Raw genomic sequence first — 18,598 nt, forward strand, 5'->3', positions numbered from 1 at the left:
TTTTTTATAGTCTTTTGTCATCTTACTCTGCTTCCCCTGTTCATTTCCTCCAGTACACACAGTCCAGTCAGAAACGCAGGAATCCTATTTCACCTCCATCACCGGCACACACCTGACGGAGGAAAGAGAGCACACACACTTTGTAGTCTGACCCCCTCCACAGGTAAATGTGTGGAACAGCACAGACACATTTCAGGGTTTAGATCGCTCCTATTACTGATGTTTATTTGATACTTGTATGTTTATCTTTCAATAAGAACAAGGCCCAACTCTAACATTAGCTAACAAGGTGAATTATAAGCATTTGTTTTGTTTTATGACCTTTACATATTGTATTGCTGTATGAATTTCCCATAAATATCCAACAGGTCAATGTGCATCAAGTGTAAAAAAGTGAGAAGAATTCAAAATTTCAGTTTGACTTTGAGATTTAACAAACCCCCCTTGGAGCAAGGTGTAGCCACTAGGAGACGGAAAACAACAAAGAAACAAACAATAAAAAAAAACAACATATGAAAAACAAAAGAATAAATCAAATAGGGAGAAACTAAGAGAAAACATGGTCTTACTCAGTTATTTTTGACTTGTCCTTCTGACATCTTCCACTTAATCTTAACATCACTGATGCCTTTGTTTTTCATGTCCGCCTCCATCTGGGAAACATGATCAGTCTTTTACTTCATATTCTTTTATAACAACCTCAATAATTAATGATAAAGCTTTTACTTTAGCTAATATAAAACTATTAGCTATAAGTAGCTTAATCGTAATTACACTTTTACAGAGGACTGGTAATCCGTACTCTGGCTTTCTATGAATTAAATGTCCAGTAAAAGTTGAGTGGAGTTGACTTCTTAAATGCACATATAAAATATTTTTTAAAATTCAGTGAAATAGTTTAAATTTCTCTCTCTCACCTGCTTCATGATTTGTTGTTGGATAACTGGGTCACTCATGTCAAAGTCGGTGCTGATCCTCACCATAAATCTCCTCTTAAAATCTGAAAACAAAAAAAAAACAGTTTCTGATGCGATTGCTTATCTGGCATTTATCTGGTATTTATTTATTATGACAATATATAATGATGTAAAGGCTGCAACAGTTAATCTATCAATTACTTTTTCATTTAACTGATTAATCAGTCTATGAAATGCCAAATATATTGGAAAATATCTTACATGACATTTTCAAATTCCTTTTTTTATTCAACCAACAGTTCGAAATTAAAGATTTTTTATATGTTGAAAATGACTTTTAGTCAAACAACTAATAAGTTAATTGTTGAAGCACTAACATGGAGTTTACATAAACCTGTGTAATACTTACAGTAGCAGAGGAACATAGATTTAGTGTTGCAGGACCTCGCGCTCCATGTGCTGCTATTAGCATAAGCACAGTTCGGACCCTCCCCTAAGTTGTCTAGTTGCCCCTGCCCCCAGTATCTGATCAAGGAGCTACGCCCATCTGACCACTTCCAGGAGTCTCCAAACAGGCCGATCCAGGCCAGCTTTCCGGCCGGCACCATGCTCTGGACCTCCTGGTTCTCAGCCTGGTTCCTCACGCTGACCAGGTCTTTGTGGTTCTGCCTGCAGTAGTGCTGAGCCTCGGCCCACTTCATCGGTGTTTCCACAAGAATCTTCGTCTCTGCTGCGTCGTCTTCGCCTGGGACAACAGAGACACCAACACACGTTCAGGGAGAAGGATCAACTTTATAGGATTTGCTTATTCACCATACAGTTCATTTTATATGTCTTGCGCAGAGCCTATATACTCCACATAATTGCTTTGTATATTCCAATAGCTTTTTAAACTGATATCCTTTTAAATGTTCATAATGTAGTCTTTTTTTGTGTAAAAATTACAAAATTATTAACAACAGTATTGGTACCATTGTTAAAAGTAGGGATTGTTTTAAAATATTGACCTGTTGGTGCATTCAAGGACACTCTAATATCTGTCCACGGCTTTCCGGCTGATCATTTCATAATCATGTCAATTGGATTTGTCATCAATGCAATGTTTTTTGGCGATTCATGAATTCGCAGAGGCCAGAGCATCTTTGAATGTACCACCAGGAATGTCTTTGTCTCACAGTGAGAATTTCTAAGCAAGTCGTGAACATGTGAATGCATATGAATAATATCTTTCTACAAGATTACCATTCAAACATAAGAAGAAGTTCAGCAATCCGCAGTCCAGGTCCTTCCATTTACCAGTGTGTTGCATGCCTGCACAGTGCTGGATGCCACTCTGGCTGTTGGGTTCCCCAGCATCCCAGTTCCTGAACTCAGTTTCACCGTCTCCATAGTAACTCACATCTGACAGAGACCAGCTCCAGGTCAGGACATCTTCATACAGCCCGATCCAAAAGTTGTCGACATCCTCATTCATGAAGTCAATGACCTTGTTCATGTCCTGAGCGTTGCTGATGGTGACCAGGTCGGCGTACTTCTCTCTACAGTAGGTCTGGCCCTCAGACCATGTCTTAGGTTGATCATGAACGAGAATGAGGTCACGGCTGCATGAAGCAGAAGCGCAGTAACCTGTTGTTAGAAAAAAGAAAAATTCAGCAATAGCAATACAGATGAATGTGTGATGTAGCTATGAAGGACTAATGTGAATGCGTGTATCAAAAACTTGTGATAAAACTACCAAAAGACTAAACACATGGGTTGTGATTAGAAGGACGATTCAGGGTTATCATTCAATAAAAGTGATAAGTATGAAATGTTTGCATTTACTGTATGAAAAAAAACACCAGCATGGACTGAGGCATTACCACCACATTAAAGTACATAATGTAAATGACAGTATCATTTGCAAATGTGATGATTCTTTCATATCTAATTGGAGTAGTTTTGCAATGTTAAGATTTCATAAAACTGCATGATTTACTGTGGGGTGGGGGCCGCTGAGGGAATGTGTTTGTAGGATGCTCCCGAGTGCTGTAGACCTCCACCTCACACAGAGTCAGTGGTATTTCAGGATGCATCACAGTCACATAGCGACCCACAATCCCTCCACAATCCAGGGTCACCAGAGACAGTGAGCTGTTGGACATGACCCGACATCTGAAAGAGAGATATAGAAAAAGCGAGAAGATTAGCAAGAATAACAACAAGTTAAATGAATTCTGGACTAATTGTTAATTGTCATTGCCATTGTTCAAGGAGTAAAGCTGGTTATGTGCTACTGTACTTCAAACACAAGGTTTGGACAGTTTTAAAGTGGTGAAAAGATGATCAAACAGTGGGAAATCTTTCCAAAACCACTGGTAGTTATGGCAACTTTCTCCAATAACTGGCCAGGTGTACAATACTGTAAACTTGTAAACTCTGCACGTTAATAGATCTTGTTACATTTATTTTTTTTTCAAATTTTCAGCATTTCCATAAAACAGTTGGATGGAAATGCACTTCATAAACCCATGTACAAAATGGCAGGGTTAGGCCATTATCGAGCCATCAAGAGCCACTACAGGAATTTATCACTTCAATATAGACATACTTTTTGTTGCATTTGACTTTCACTGTAGGTTTTCTTGAAGGGACAGTCTCCACTTTCAAGACAGTGGGCAATGCATTCACCCAGCCTTTTTTCTGAAAGACCATACAGTATGTTTACCTTGTGTTGTCCACCCACACCTCAGCATCATAGCAGCAGTCCTCAAGGAAGGCAAGCTGGATCACTTTCACACTGTAGAGTGCTAGTAGATCCACTTTCACCCACTGACCGGGTTTGTCTTCAGTTATACTACAGGTGGTAATCCGATTGCCATCAATAACACTACTGGCTTTTCCAGAGGTTCTCCATCTTAAGGAAGACTGAAAAGCCACTCCTTTCACGGCCACATTTTCTAGTAAGGAGAAAACAATTAAAGAAGATTTGTTTGACAAAAAAAGAAAGCATCTGCAAACTTATCAGTCACAGGGAAAAAAAGGCAATGTCTTCTCACATTGTTGCAAATAAACAATAGAGTTTAGAAGTGTTTAAAATGTATTATGGTGTAATGCAATGTTTATCTTGTGTTACATGTGCTCCTTGTGTATTTGTGTTGTAAACTCTTAGAAGGTTAGGCAGAGTGTAAGACTTTGAAAAGATGAAACTTTTGTTGTCACGCCTTTTGTCTTTCCAACATGACATGCTAAATAAAGTAAAGAAACACTGTGTAAAAGATTTTAAAATTCACTGTAATGTTAAAACGTGTAAAGCTCACCAAGGACAGTACCATACACCTGTACTTCACAAAGTGTGAGAGTCTTCCCCTCCCCAGGAAGGACAACATGGATGAAGCGGGCTTCCATTATTTCACATTCGAAGTCGTATTTGTTTTTTCCCTCTGAAACATCGATGACAGCACACCTGGCAAAAAGGAGGAAGCGTGAGTGAGAAAAAATAGAGAGTCATAGTGGATGGAAGTAACTTCTCTTTAGTTCTGACTAATATCACCTGTGGTTGTTGGTGTCATTCTTGAGGCCGATGTAGACCTCAGCACCATCCAGCTGCTCTGGGCAGCAGTCTCCGAAGCTGTTGACTGACAGAGCAGTAATGTGGTAGATACTCCCCAGGTCCACTTGCCACCAAGGGCTGTGTTGAAGGGGGACTGAGGTGCAGGTTTCTTCAAAAGACATCGGTGCACGGTCTTGATCGATGACCAGATGTGGAGCAGCCGCTGCAGGAGTTGGTTCTTTAGAATCTGAGTTTGCAGACTGCGTCGCTGTCCCTCTCGTTGCCACATTACCTGGCAGGAGTGTCATCGGTTACAGATTCATTTGGAAAACCACAGCGCTGCTTAAGGGCAGTTCAACAAAGTTCACAAAGACCATGAGTGTCTGCAACTGTTGAAATCCATTTAACAGTTTCAGGATATTCAATCAAAAAGTTTCTAAGATATTTCAGTCCGGACCAAAGTGGTGAACCAACCAATGTGTGGCTAAAACCCATCCTTCTTTTTTAAGAAACCTGCAGATATCTTAAATAAGTTATTTCACAAAAATGAAAAAAGCAAACAACCAAAAGCACAGAACTAAATTTGTGCAGCCGAACTTTGTGTTTCTTCCTCCTTCCCCATTTATCATCTTACAACCCTTTGGACAGGCAGGACCCCGAGGACGAGAAACACTAGAAAGTACCACACTGTGTTTGTAGTTAAAACTGTTGCTTGTACATTGATGCATCAGTGTTAACAATCAACAATAATGTCAGATGGACTCATAAATCACTGACAGAGGACATTTTACTGCAGAGTGAGTACTTGTACTTTAACATAGAAATAATGTCTTACTTGTCTGGTGAGTAGTCCTCAAACTGAGAAGGACAAACCCTGCAAATAAAGTTAAATGTTGATATCAAACTCACACAACACTAAACAAACCACAAGTATTTATAGTAGATTTTCCCATGGATTAAAAATTAATTTCATTCTCAAAATGTTTGACAAACTTGAATATATTGATTAAAAATAAGAGTTCTCAGTTATTTTGTGTTTTATTTAGACTGATTACTATCCAGAAAAAACTTATCCTACTTATTTAAACACATATATATCATTATATGACTTACCCCAAAAAAGCATACATTTGCAGTGCCACTCCATGATCTATATAAAGTTTTAAGGAATTAAATTTCACATTAAGTGTTAATACAAAGCAAGTTTTAGAACGTCTTAATCAAAAATGAACTTAAACGCAAATGAAATCCTGTGTTCCTGTTCCTTCCATTGATGTGCTTTTAAATTGATCCATGCAAATAAATGCAAACCGCATTCACATTATAATATGTACAAGCTGTCTCAGGTGATCCTGAAAGTTGTCCTTCAGTGAATTTGGCAACACTTGTGATCAGATCAAGGGTGTTCATGATACACACCACAGAGAAGCCCTTCAAAATAAAATGGCAGTATTGACTGTAGGGGGCAGGTTCATGTCTTGAGGCACAGAGTGAATGAAGAGGAGAAATTAGCTACATGTATCTCTCAGGTAAACCCAAAACAGTCAGGATCCAGACTATTTCATGTGCACTATTCTCCCACAATGCAATGCACAAAGCAACGGAGGAGGTGTTCACAGCCGGAAAGCATTAAAACAGAACTCTGAATGCTCAACATGAATTTGAGTAAATTTTATAAATATGAAAAACGTGATTTAAGTCTGTGGAAAACATATAAGCTATTTCTTTATTCAAACATTTTCAGTATATCTTACGATATGTCCTCAGTCCACCCTGAAGGCTTTCTGTATAACAACCATTCAAATCGAGGGATCTTAGACTTTTGTTTTAGGAAGACAGTGGGATTTTTTTAAGCTGGTGTCCTTCATGCTGATGTTTCTGCTCAAAGGCTCCAATTTGATTTTCCTCATTTGATTACCCAAATTTACACATTACTTGACATTAATGTCAAGAACATGTGCAAATAAATGGGCAGGCACTTTGACACGAGCAAACCAACACACACACACACACACACACAGACAAGGTCACGACGTTGCACGTGTTCAGCTTTTTATCCGTATTTCGGCTGAAGTAAGACTGTTTTGAACAAACTGAGTGTACGATCAGACATCAGAGTAGCAAAAACTGAGAGGCATTTTCATTTCAATGCTGCAAAAATAAATTCATGACTAGGAAGGAATAAAATTATCCATTGTTTTACATTGATTATTGTTATTAATTTATTGTCAACAAATATGATTTACTGTGTCCTTCTGTCGCCATAAAACTTGCTCATTTATGAAGACATGATTACAAAAGGTTCATTTCTGTCAGGACACTGCTTCACACACTCACTCAAAACCACTAAACTGCTTCAGCAAGGAGGATGAAGAGTAAAAGTCTCAGTCGAGGTTCCACTGTATTCCCTCTTCACATGCATCTTCTGTTGGAGGAAGACAGAGTCAGGTGAATCGGGATGAAATATGCATTTTGAAAACCTTGAAAAATGAGAAATACACAATGCTATTATTCATCCATCTAGTCAGTTATATATGTCAGTATTTTATATTAATTTAAAATAAAATCAATCACAAAGACCAACAACATTGGCTGTTTTGTTTTTCTTGTTAGAGTCCTTACCTGTCTTTCATGGCTGTGGCTCTGCCATTAAACTCCTCCAGAGCAGCTTGACATTACTAAAGTCCAGCGCTGCCTCCAGCTAAAAACACACAGAAAAACAATGGAAGACGAAAGTTGTTTGTTGTGGTGCAATGAGTTAAATGGAAGAAGAAAAAAAAAGAAGGTATTTCACAGCAGCCAGCCTGATGCGTACTGTACCTGCTGTAAGACTTTATGTCTGATGGTTGGATCTGTGAGGTCGGCGTTAGTCAGCAACTTCATCTTCACTAAAGTCTTTCTCTGCACGGCTGGAAATTGTATTTTGTTGAAATTGGATTTTATTTTTTGGTTGGTAAATAATTACAGAAACAATTTGGGATTGAAAAAAGAAAGAAAATGTTTGTTTCCTACAGATCAAAAAGGTGTTGGCTGAAGATGCAGTATATTGCACCTGCTCTTTTTAAATAACGATACTTATTTCATGTTAGATAGATAATATAAATTCAGGTTACAGTAGAAGGTCATATACTGTAGTGTACCTTGTGGAGTTGGGGTCACTTTAGTTATTCCTGTTAGAAATAGGACAAGAAAGTGAAAGAGAGATGGAGGGAAGTGAAGTTAGGAAATTGTGGAAAGAATCAATATGCTTTTATTATCTTAAAATAATAAGGAAAATAAAAATAAATAGATAACATCAAGCAAAGGTGATTAAAAAGGTTTAAACACACAATGAAAAAAAATCAAAACCTAAATATTAAATAAATATAAAGGCTTTCTGATAAAATATTGTTTTAAAAAGGACTTTGAAAGAAGATACAGATGTAGCCCGTCTTCTCACAATGGGCAGATTACAAAGACTCTTTGACACCAACTGAGACCTGGGTACAAGCAGAGCCCGGCCTCAAGTAAAGGGAGGCACAGGCATCGACCAGCAGGGGAAGCTGTAGATGGCACCAAGCTTCTCTCTGGCCGTTTGGTGTTTGCCATGAACCTGCAGATGAGCATGTCTGCAGTATGCGCCCTTACTTTGACAGAGAAAGTTGAACTTGGTGGCACATCTCCAGTCGTCCCATCTCCCTCTTTGCATATGAACACAAGCCTGAGTGCTGTTTTGGTTATCAGGCTGAGACTCCCACCAATGTCTGAAAGAGGAGCCGCTGCCGTCCGACCACTTCCAGGAGTCCCTGTGCAGGCCGATCCAGGCCTCCTGCACAGCCGGGTTTCCCTGCAGTCGACTCCTCACCTCCTCGTTCTCAGCCGGGCTCCTCACACTGACCAGGTCTGTGTAGTGCTGCCTGCAGTAGCTCTGAGCCTCAAACCAAGTCTTCTCCTCCGTCACCAGCACATACTGATCGTCTGCACTGTCTACATGGAGAAAAAAACACATTTAATCTTAACTTTAATTTTAAAATACATTTATTTTCATGGTTAATTTTTTTGTGCTAAAGATTGTGTATTAAAAAAAACACATTTGGCACTTAGTGGATGTACTCAGTACCTTTCCTGAAAGGCTTTTAATGTGAAAAATCTGCAGCTTAACAGCGATTTAAAAAGTGGAACAAATTGGAAGTAATTTATGAATAAGAAGATAATATGGATTCAAAAGAGAATATCAGAGCACCAGATTGGCGAGTATGACAAGGCTTAGTGCTGCGGAAATATGAATTTTATCTCCCCTCAATGTCAAAACAGCTTTTATTACACTGTAAAATATAACAAATTGATTTTACTAAAAAAAATCTAGGAAGTAAATAGTTAGTTATGCTGACTTCATATCCACTTTTTAAGTTTACCTAAAATTTTGTTGTGTTTACTTCATTTTATCAAGTTGCTCCAACTCAAAAATGGCAGCTAAAGTGAACTTGCTCTTTTTAAGTGTAGCGACCAGCCTGTATTTGTTTGGCTATTATTTGAGATTGATATTTGAAAATTAAGAGTCCCTCCTTTGAGGTGTGTGAAGGAATTTTCTCTTATCCACCTAATGAATGACTGACTCAGGGTGAAAGGTCAGTGTGAGGCCCTAGCTGTCTGTGCCACAGGTAATGTATTAAATGTTACAGGCCTTGAGACGCTCAGGCGGCTCCTCCAGACGCAGCTGTGATTAGCTGCTGATACTGCTGGTTCCAGGGCTGATAACAGAAGGACCTTGGATGCTCAGTAACAAGTGGCTGGGTGTTCTAAGAACCAGCACTTGGGCGTATATTGTCTTGTAACCTTGTTTATGGTTAATGAACCAATAGTGTATTAACACATCCCTCTTCTTCTAGATATTTGACCAATTATGGAGTGAGGCTTTCTATAGTAATCTCTCTAAGTGTATGAAGACTATCCCCATGGGGTTCCTGCTTCAGATTTGAGGTGACATCATGCACAGAAGACTGTATTGATGAATCCTCCTTTCTCCTTGATCAAGCATCAATAAACATCCTCAGCATAAGACATCCGGGACTCCAGCGCTCTTTCTTCAACACCGATGATAAGAATTTCCCTAACAAGGTGCTGACAATTCACATAGCCTCTAGAGATCCTCATCAGGTAAGTAGGAATATTTTCTTTTTAACCGTTTTAACAAACAAACAAATGTTATATTCATAATCTCACATCTCACCTCTGTAACAAATGAGAGGCACTTTGACGAGGGTGCAGCTGTTGTCCCTCCAGAGGCCGTCCTCCATCATGGAGACGCAGTGCTCCACCGCCCCGGCGTTGTCCGGCTGATCTTCCTGCCACTTCCTGTAATCCGTACCTACTCCTGTGTAGAAGCGCTCACCCACCAGAGACCATTTCCAGCTGTTGACGTCATCGTACAGACCGATCCAGAAGGCTCTGTCCCAGTCCTTGGCCATGTTGTTGATTCTGCTGATGTCCCGCTCATCAGATATGGTGGCCAGGTCGCCGTACTTCACTCTGCAGTGGTGCTGCGCTTCATTCCAGCTCATCTTCAACTTGGTGAAAAGGATGTACTCATGGATGTAGTAGATGGAGCCTGTCAGGCGAATAATAAGTCAACAGCCCAAATACAGTTGAAAATCTTGTTCAATTAGCTGGTAATGCAGATAAAACACTGTTTGATTCGAAAAGCCTACACTACACAACCTTAAAACAATCATGTAACTAAAAACATTAATGATTAGAGTGAGCTAATTGATTTTCATATTGTATGGAAATAATTACGAGACGTCTGGAAAGGAAGAAAAATACATTTGAATTTCTAAAACAATTATTGCAAAATGATTCTCTGTGACAGCAGTAGTAGTACTGTGTGGCCCCACACCTCCAGCTGCCGTATTATCAATTATATTTTAAATATGACAATATTTGACCAAGTTAAATTTCAAGTTATTAGACAGACACATTTTCTCACCCATCTGTTGTGTGACGTCCAGAATGTTTAAAAAAATCCCTGTGAATTAGAAGAAAAATCCAACATCAAACTAAAAATGTACACATATCAGGATATAAATGTTTGTATTTCTATATATTTTATATATATCTATATGAATAAATGATTAAAATTTTGCAGTTGATAAGAAAAAAGTACAAACCAAAGAATATGAACTTTCTTAAACTTCCCTCCATGACCTGCGGTAAAAAAGACGATTATTAATAATCTGCAAATAATAAATGCGAGAACACAGAATGGTGCTGTTCTTCTGTCAATGTGCTCTTACCTTCTTCTACTCTTTGTGTTGTCACTTAGAGGAAGATTTACTTGAGCATCTTCTTGCCCGTCGCAGAGTTTGGATACTAAATGGTGCATGACCACAAGTAAGTGGTTGTGTGTTTTTGTTAGTGCGCCTCCATCTTTGTGAGTTTTAGACATACAGACAGGAGATGCTGGTGCAAAGCGAGGACATTTTGGTGTGTGTGTGTGTGTGTAGGAGATGGTCCTCCATATATTTTGGTTTGCAGTAGACCACTGCAATGTGTACATGACAGTCTGGACAGGACATTTGGTTATTGTCGGTTAATGTTTGTCTGAGCATGGGGAGACGAGTCAAAACTACAACTTTGTTTTGAAAAGACCAGGTGTGCGGCTTGTTTTCTCTTATGTACAGCTTCCTCCCCTTTCAGTTTATCAGTGAGATGAAAAGGAATTAACTACAATGTTATTTTCACCACAATGAAAAAGAAAAAGAATGCAGATTTAAGGATAAGGTTGGTGATATTCTATCATTTTGCTATAGATAAAAACACATCACTGTAGCACAGGGTGACATGTTCATTCACGATGAATGTAGACACTCACTACTGCACCAAATGTGTATTAAGCTGAAAATAGTCCCCAATAAACACACTACTTAGGCCTGTTTAAGTAATGTTTGCTAAGAACTACAGTCTTTTATATAAAAAACTTTATGTATATATTTGTGACCTGTTTTAGATTTATGAGTGCTAGTGAAGTCATAAAATATTGTGAAACAGAACAACAAAAAGTGAGAATAAACATTTTATGTTAAACAAGCTTCCCTGGGAGTAGTTTTACAACATAAACAGTCTTTGAAATGATAAACCTCAAGGTTATCATGTAAACAGTATTAAATAGGAGCCCCCTTAAGCTTTCTATAGTAACTATGATATATTGATAAACTCAGGATTGTATCAGTTTGAAACCAATTCATTTAACTAATTTCAACAAGCAGAAAGTGATATACTATATAATCAAGACATTACTATAATCCTTACTACATTTTTATTTGATTGTAATCAATAAATCCAATAATCCCATGATTTACTTTGGTAAATGCCTCTGCCGTGTTAGAGTTGAACTTGATGGGCAAAATCTGGGTTCTGAACTTCCATCTCCAGTGGAGCTTCTTCTGCTGTTTCCCTGCAGGTTACCCAGCACAGATACGCATCTGTTACCAGACGTAGGTTTGTTAAACACAGGAAAATGTCATACAGCCGTACAGAAACAAGTACCTTATTAAGGATCATACACTCCATCACAAAACTAGGACAGTAAGTTGCACCAAAGGATAACAAGGCTAAACAAAGAACCTGGTTAAAGGGTTTTGTTGTAGATCTTGAGGAGCAACGGGCTTTCAATGTAAACAAAATCAGAGCAATGGCCATAGCACCCAAACTCACAGCAGCTTCAGTAACATCAAAGAAAAGAATGCAGATGAGATCTATCGTGAGGAGGACAGGCACAGACAAATATGGCAGCACAATTTTAGTGCTTTCGCATGACTGATTGGTCAGGATGAATTCCAGCGCCACCAAGAGGTGCAGAAGCACTCCACATCGCCTGGACGCAAGCCACACGATCAACAGTTTGTGACAGTGTTTCAAGTGGCAGATGGACCCAACCAGCTGCAGCACCGCCGCAGGTGTGGACAACATCTGGAGGAGGTCAGTGAAGATCAGAGATACTTTGAACACGGTGAGGTGTCGGGCGCCGAGTCTTTTGCAGCACAGAGCAAACATGACGAGAATTAATCCAACGCCACCCAAGCAAACACCACCGAGGAGAACGCCGAGAGCTGCATCGTTCCTGTTGAAGGCCCTGTCGCCTGCGAGGACACCTGCGTCCCGCTGCTGAGTGATGCTGAGGAGGCGGCTGGTCTCCATGCCGGCACCCTGAAGAACTATAGATTCATTCATTCTTTATTTCTCTGAAAAAAGGAAAAACAAGTTTCAATTAACAAAACTTTTTTCTTTTTTAAATTGCAACAACACACATACAACCAAATAAAGACATGAAAAAAATTGAATTTTAAGAATAAGATGATCTTAAGTCCATTTCGTTCTTACATTTAACAGATTTATCCCAAAGGCCTCATAACGGAAGACTTCACTCTTAGATATGACCATGTTGTGAATGAGACTCTTGGTGGTGATAGGTACCATTTACAACTTTTACTCAAGGCCTTCCATTAACCCTTACCCTAATGGCCATAAACATATGAATTTAATCATTACGTGTGACAGTTATTTTGGTGATAACTGACTACTTTGTATATAAAATGTCATAGCGGTGGAAAATATTGAGAATATACCAATCATTATTCCCTGAAGCCCAAATTAACATATTCTAATGTCTTGTTTTGTTTGAACAAGAGTCAAACACTCATAGATGTTCAGTTTACTATGATTAGGAAACACATTTAATACTCAAATAATCAATTTCTGCTTAAGAGTGCTGGTTGATTTAATGGGTGCCTGGGGAAATAATGACACAAGAAATGTACAATGGGAGTCAACAGCAAATTTTTGCCCGAGGGCTCCCTAAGATATTAATGTGGTCATTGGAAAATGAATCTACTTGAGGAGGATATTATATTAGTAGTCAATGCTCATGGTCATACAGTTCTGAATGGAAAAAGAGATCGTCTTACCTGTGTAGTTTAAATCCTGCGAAATGGGAAGTGTGTGAAGCTCTATTGTTTTCTGTTTCTGAACTTCTGAAATTTATACCTGCACCATGCACTTATCTCTGCCATCCTACCGCCTCTGCTTTGGGTGTGACGTTTGCGTTTATGTCTCTTTACTGCCTGGCAAAAGCCATAATGCAGATTATTGTGCAACTCTAGCGCCATCATGAACGTTGCTTCTTTGCAAACATATACTATGACCTCTCTTATCATAAAAAGCTCAACATTTCATTTGTAGGGGGAGAAATGTTATTTTTTCTACTATTCTTCAAATGTTTAATCACATCATATATTTTATAGAATGTGCAATGAATTCTTACTTACACACAACTATGTCACTTCATAACACACCCAACTGCACCCAACTGTGCAATTTCATCAGTTTCTATTATTGATGTGGTCAGAAAGAGAATTTGAACAATTAAGTGTGTTTTCATTCATCTCTACGGCAGCCCAGACAGGTCAAGACAATGCGAAAGCCTCAACAGGAATACAAAAGCCACAACACAAATGCAAAAGCCTCAACATGAATGAAAAAGCCCACAGCACAAATACAAAAGCCTCAACGAGTGCAAAAGCCACAAGACAAATACAAAAGCCACAACACAAAAGCCTCAACACAAATGCAAAAGCCTCAACACGAATAAAAAAGCCCCGACACAAATACAAAAGCCTCAACATGAGTGCAAAAGCCATAAGACAAATACAAAAGCCACAAGACAAATACAGAACCCGGAATACAAATGCAAAAGGAATTTCTACAGCTCCATATGTAGAAATCCAAAACTTAACAGGCTTACTCTGTCTAGTTACGGTTATTAAGGTAATGATTGGACACTTGCTGTTCAGATCAGGTAACCAAAATGAAAACAAAAACAAAACAAAGCTTAAATTGAATGAAGATGATATTTATATTTACAGAGACAGAATTTGTCCAAAAAACAAGAACAACAAAAGGTGGTTATTTGTTTTCAACAAATTATCAATCCAAAATCATGACAGTCCACAGAGTTGATGCATAATTCAAATATTGCACTTTATGTAATTTTATTTGCAGAAATGTCAGTTCATGTTTTCAGAGCTGCTGCTGCTCTTATTGTTCTTCTACTCCAGTAGGAAACCTCAGTATAAAGAAACACTGCAGTCCATCCATAATGAGATGAATGTTTGTGCCAAACAGAACATTCAAGAACAATACGAGATAGTCATTATTTGGTTCCCCAGAGTAGACAGACCTGAAAAACAGGCACTGAAGAACAAAAGGGGGGACATAGACAACTAAGAATGTGACCATGGCGACAATCACAATCCATCTCTTCCAAGCAGCAGCAGCGGGGGATGTGGTTGACGCTGTACATTTTGCAATGATGGCCAAAGCCAAACCAAAGATGATAACAGCCATAGCGAATGCTGCCACCTGACTGGCGAGTACATAAAAAGCAACAACCACTGTAATCAACACAAGTATCCCTGTGAGAAACCAGCGGAGTTTGGCTCCACATTGTGGGTGGCTCAGGAAAAGGAGGCACAACAGGGCGTTTAAGAGATGTAAAACCAGTCCTATGAATCTCAACAGGAACCACGTGATGAGGACGTAGACAGAGGTGTACGCAAGGTAGTCGCTATACACAGCGACCTGAACCACCAATATTGTTGTTGCGATCGCATTCAGAAAATCGACAAAGAGCAAAGTGATAAGGGCGCTGTGGATGTTTTGAACACCCCTGAGTTTGTCATGCCGGCCAGAGCAGAAGTAGATGAAGCTTTCTTTAAAATCTTTGAGTTGGCCACGCTGGGCCCAGAAGGCAAGGAAGAAGCTAGTGAGCCCCAGACACAAGTAGCCAAAGAGAAATCCTGGGTTTCCTTCAACACCAGCTGTCACATTGTGGCTGTAAAACAAGCTGCTATGTAGATAGGTATTGTTGTCCATGATCTGGTGATGTGAGTAGTTTTGTCAACCTGTTGGACGAGAGAGAACAGTCCTGATTCAATTTTGTCACTCAAAGAACAGAATTTATATCAACCAACCAAATACATTTAGTTAGTACTAGCAACAAAAGCACTTTGCTTAAGGATCAAAGTAAACACATCATCTGTTGCACTTCAACTCACTGGAGACTTTTTCAGTATCAAACCAAGAACATAATATTTTCCTTAGCTTTAACCAAATGCTTTGAGTGCCTAAACATAACGTCTATCATGTTGCAGTTATATGAGAAAATATTGTGGGAAAAACGGTGGTCAACATTTTATACTATGCAACTAGCATAACAACATTTTCTCATTGTGTTGATAAAAAACATAACCTGGGCACCATTAGGTTTCCTTCAAAATTTTTTTTTCTGCTGCAAATTAGTTGTAGCAAGACGTTTTAAACGTAGACGTAGAAAAACAGCCGTTCGACAAATACATCTTTGGATTACACACTGATATCTACACTTAAAATCATGTGCATTACAACAAATCTGCACTAAAAGGTATGTGAAATCATAATTCTATAAATAGCTTTTAGATGTTTTAGATTGAACAATTGACAGTCGACCCATTTTTACTAATTGCACACAAAATAATCACATAATGCATAAAAACAACTTCCAATAAACTTAACAGCTGACAAGAAAGCAAAGGTAGTAAATGTAATTTTACATCATCCAGGGCTATGCTATCTGTTAATGCTCAGACACATTGGTCTTTAAACATTAACTTGAAAGAAGTGAACACCAAATGACGTCTACTAGTTACTGCTTGTCAATGGTATCATGACCTACATGTCTAAATGAACATGAATTCAGTAAAATACAGAAGATTAATTCTTACCTGGTGAATGTGTAGACTTTTTGTTACCTGGGGAAAGCACAGACAAAAAAAACTGCAGGATACTAACTAACTAACTTGAGGCTGCACATTTATGGATGTACAATAACTCGTAAAACTCCAGCATATGATGCCAACTTCCTGGTATACTCAGTAAACAGTAATATCTCGTCAATGACCTGAATTGTGCTTATTCTACTTTTGATAGCAGACGTACTGAAGATGCACATTAGAAAGAGTTTATGTATAAATAGTTGGTTAAATTAACAAAAAGGTGATTCAGCTGAGTTCAAATGTTGAAAATTAACTTTATAATCAAATAAAGCTAAATCCATCTTTATCACCACATGAGGGAAACTTTTCTTTTTTTTTTTTATTAGCAACCAGAGTTCAAACAATTAAATCAATTAAAGTGGTGACAGTGGAAATACAGTCACCCTATGACGCTAGATTATTCAATTCATCCTAATTATCATTTTGGAACTGTCATGGATCATACATGTGAACCACTTCATACTTGTTTTATTGAAGATTGCAACAGTCTGGTGACACATTATGAGAGCAACACTTTATCTAGCTGGTGTTAAACCTGTCCGTGATAGTGTCAATAAAGTATGACTAATTCCAGTTTTTGAACAGACTTTGACACCTTCTTTTTTTTTTTTTTTTTACATTGCTATACTGTACATCATGAGTTATGAGTTATATGTATGAGTTATACATCACACAAAGATATTGCAAGCCAAGAAAAATAGAGACCCAAAATAAATGTGTCTGACTAAAAGATAGAAAGCAGCAAAAGTAAAATAGCAAATAAATTACACGAATTAATAAATTTTTACATGGTCAAAACAAAGACGGACAAAAACAAGAAAGATCAACAGCCTTTCCAGGACTGTGTCTTTTATTAAGAATTCAATAAATCAGCCACTCTCTTTTTCATCTCTTCACTGGTCCTTCATTTATCCCTCTTTCTTAGTCGGTTGGTTTGTGATTAGTTCAGTGGTCTCCTCAAGCCCACCTTGATGTTCGTAGGAAGTCCCATTTCTATCAGTAGATTGCGAAACTGACAAGGCACAAGGATTTTAATTTAGCAATTTCAGTTTCGTCCAGGAGGTATTTCATAACTGATCCTAACCTCTGAAATGACTGACACAAAAACTTAGTAGTGATTAAAGTAGGGATTATATTTAAACTGATATTTTGTGTCTCACCTTTACTAACACCAGCTTTTTGATGTCATCATCACTCAGTTGTATCTTGGAGGTAAATGCCACTCCCAGGTAAATCACATGTTCTGCAACACGCATACATCATCTTTAATTCATGCTTTTGGAGCGAACAATGGGTTAATGTTTGGCACATTTGCAAAGAACTGGAGCAACAAAAAATTTATGGAACAATAACTTTCAATAGAAGAAAAAGATTGGTTTGGAGTTTTGCCTGAAAAATACAGATGTAATATTCACAAGGTGTAAAGTTACCTCTACCAATAGAAATAAAAAATAAAAGCAGTCTCACTCACTGGAAATGCACCTTGTTTTGCCTCTGGGGATGAAGGCAACTCAGAGCAAATAATGTGTGTACCGAGATGTCCGCTTATTGGTTCTCTCAGCGGTAGTTGTTTTATTTGTGTTAACAGTGGTGGTGGAATGATGTGATTGGTATGGAGTTTGGTGTGCAGAATGGCGACATTAACAAATTATGATTTTTAGACAAATGATGGATGTTTCCAACTCAAATAACTGGATGAGTCAGCACTTCCAAGTATGACAACTTAGGACTGTGAGTGGTTGAGAGTCGGTTCTTCCTAAACCCAACTGTCTGGTGTCCCCCAGAGGTCATTACTTGAGCCCTTTCCTTTTTACGCCAACATAATTTCATGTACTGTAATATTTGATCATTAATCAATTTCCATTGCTATATGAATGATGTCTAGCCTCATATGCTTCCATAACCCACCTACATGAAACACATTTTAGCAGTTTTTTACAATATTGGCAGAGTGTAGTGAATAACAAAAAAGTGTTTCTCACCAGGTGTGGATGTTTGATGTTGTTCTGAAGTTGAAAGCCGCTCAGACGAGGTTATCATTGTGCTTATTGAGTCTCTTTCAGTGGTGGGATTGGTCATGGTAGATGTAGTGGTGAGGGTGGTGGTAGATGTAGTAGTGGGGGTGGTGGCAGATGTTGTGGTGGGGGTGGTGGTAGATGTAGTAGTAGGGGTGGTGGTGGATGTAGTAGTGGGGGTTGTGGTGGATGTAGTTCTGGGGGTGGTGGTAGATGTAGTTCTGAGGGTGGTGGTGGATTTAGTTCTGAGGGTGGTGGTGGATGTAGTTCTGGGGGTGGTGGTAGATG

The 18,598-nt window shown here is 38.6% G+C and overlaps 3 protein-coding genes across 3 annotated transcripts in view; all 3 read right to left on the reverse strand.

Moving 5' to 3' along the window:
- Nucleotides 1-15: 15 nt before the first annotated feature.
- On the reverse strand, nt 16-4,757 carry LOC111661679 (uncharacterized). Its single transcript, XM_087176385.1, has 9 exons — nt 4,450-4,757; nt 4,217-4,362; nt 3,625-3,916; nt 2,896-3,071; nt 2,160-2,543; nt 1,327-1,662; nt 918-1,000; nt 570-653; nt 16-112 (listed from the first exon to the last, which is right to left on the reverse strand). The coding sequence occupies exons 1-8, from the start codon at nt 4,755-4,757 to the stop codon at nt 570-572; spliced, it is 1,809 nt and encodes a 602-aa protein (XP_087032511.1). The 3' UTR covers nt 16-112.
- A 534-nt stretch (nt 4,758-5,291) lies between these two features.
- On the reverse strand, nt 5,292-10,204 carry LOC111661680 (C-type mannose receptor 2-like). The gene is made up of 6 exons (XM_023415330.2): nt 9,659-10,204; nt 8,077-8,415; nt 7,590-7,619; nt 7,270-7,358; nt 7,072-7,150; nt 5,292-6,874 (listed from the first exon to the last, which is right to left on the reverse strand). Exons 1-5 carry the CDS (start codon nt 9,987-9,989, stop codon nt 7,079-7,081), a joined length of 861 nt encoding a protein of 286 aa, XP_023271098.2. The 5' UTR covers nt 9,990-10,204; the 3' UTR covers nt 5,292-6,874; nt 7,072-7,078.
- A 1,283-nt stretch (nt 10,205-11,487) lies between these two features.
- Nucleotides 11,488-18,598, reverse strand: part of LOC111661720 (C-type mannose receptor 2-like) — a 13,564-nt gene continuing 6,453 nt past the window's right edge. The window contains exons 5-9 of the mRNA XM_087176386.1: nt 18,278-18,598; nt 17,456-17,538; nt 16,245-17,307; nt 13,392-15,386; nt 11,488-12,668 (exon numbers count right to left, since the gene is read on the reverse strand). Coding sequence (XP_087032512.1) covers nt 17,236-17,307; nt 17,456-17,538; nt 18,278-18,598 — 476 coding nt within the window. The 3' untranslated portion in view covers nt 11,488-12,668; nt 13,392-15,386; nt 16,245-17,235. The remainder of the gene's footprint in view (nt 12,669-13,391; nt 15,387-16,244; nt 17,308-17,455; nt 17,539-18,277) is intronic.

This window comes from Seriola lalandi, unplaced genomic scaffold (genome assembly GCF_002814215.2).
Source record: "Seriola lalandi dorsalis isolate HSWRI2012SDOR001 ecotype SW California unplaced genomic scaffold, Sedor1 jcf7180002054549, whole genome shotgun sequence".
NCBI classification, from domain to species: domain Eukaryota; kingdom Metazoa; phylum Chordata; class Actinopteri; order Carangiformes; family Carangidae; genus Seriola; species Seriola lalandi.

What these genes read in the sequence shown, in the direction of transcription:
- LOC111661680 (XM_023415330.2), bottom strand. Translation starts at nt 9,989, where the DNA reads ATGAGCTGGAATGAAGCGCAGCACCACTGCAGAGTGAAGTACGGCGAC. An exon ending in GCCTCTCATTTGTTACAGAG is followed by an intron (nt 8,416 to 9,658) that starts GTGAGATGTGAG and finishes TTCTCCATGTAG; the next exon opens with ACAGTGCAGACGATCAGTAT. An exon ending in GACATAAAGTCTTACAGCAG is followed by an intron (nt 7,151 to 7,269) that starts GTACAGTACGCA and finishes GTGTGTTTTTAG; the next exon opens with CTGGAGGCAGCGCTGGACTT.
- LOC111661679 (XM_087176385.1), bottom strand. Translation starts at nt 4,757, where the DNA reads ATGACACTCCTGCCAGGTAATGTGGCAACGAGAGGGACAGCGACGCAG. An exon ending in TCAGCGGCCCCCACCCCACA is followed by an intron (nt 2,544 to 2,895) that starts GTAAATCATGCA and finishes TTCTAACAACAG; the next exon opens with GTTACTGCGCTTCTGCTTCA. An exon ending in ATCTATGTTCCTCTGCTACT is followed by an intron (nt 1,001 to 1,326) that starts GTAAGTATTACA and finishes TTTTGTTTTCAG; the next exon opens with ATTTTAAGAGGAGATTTATG.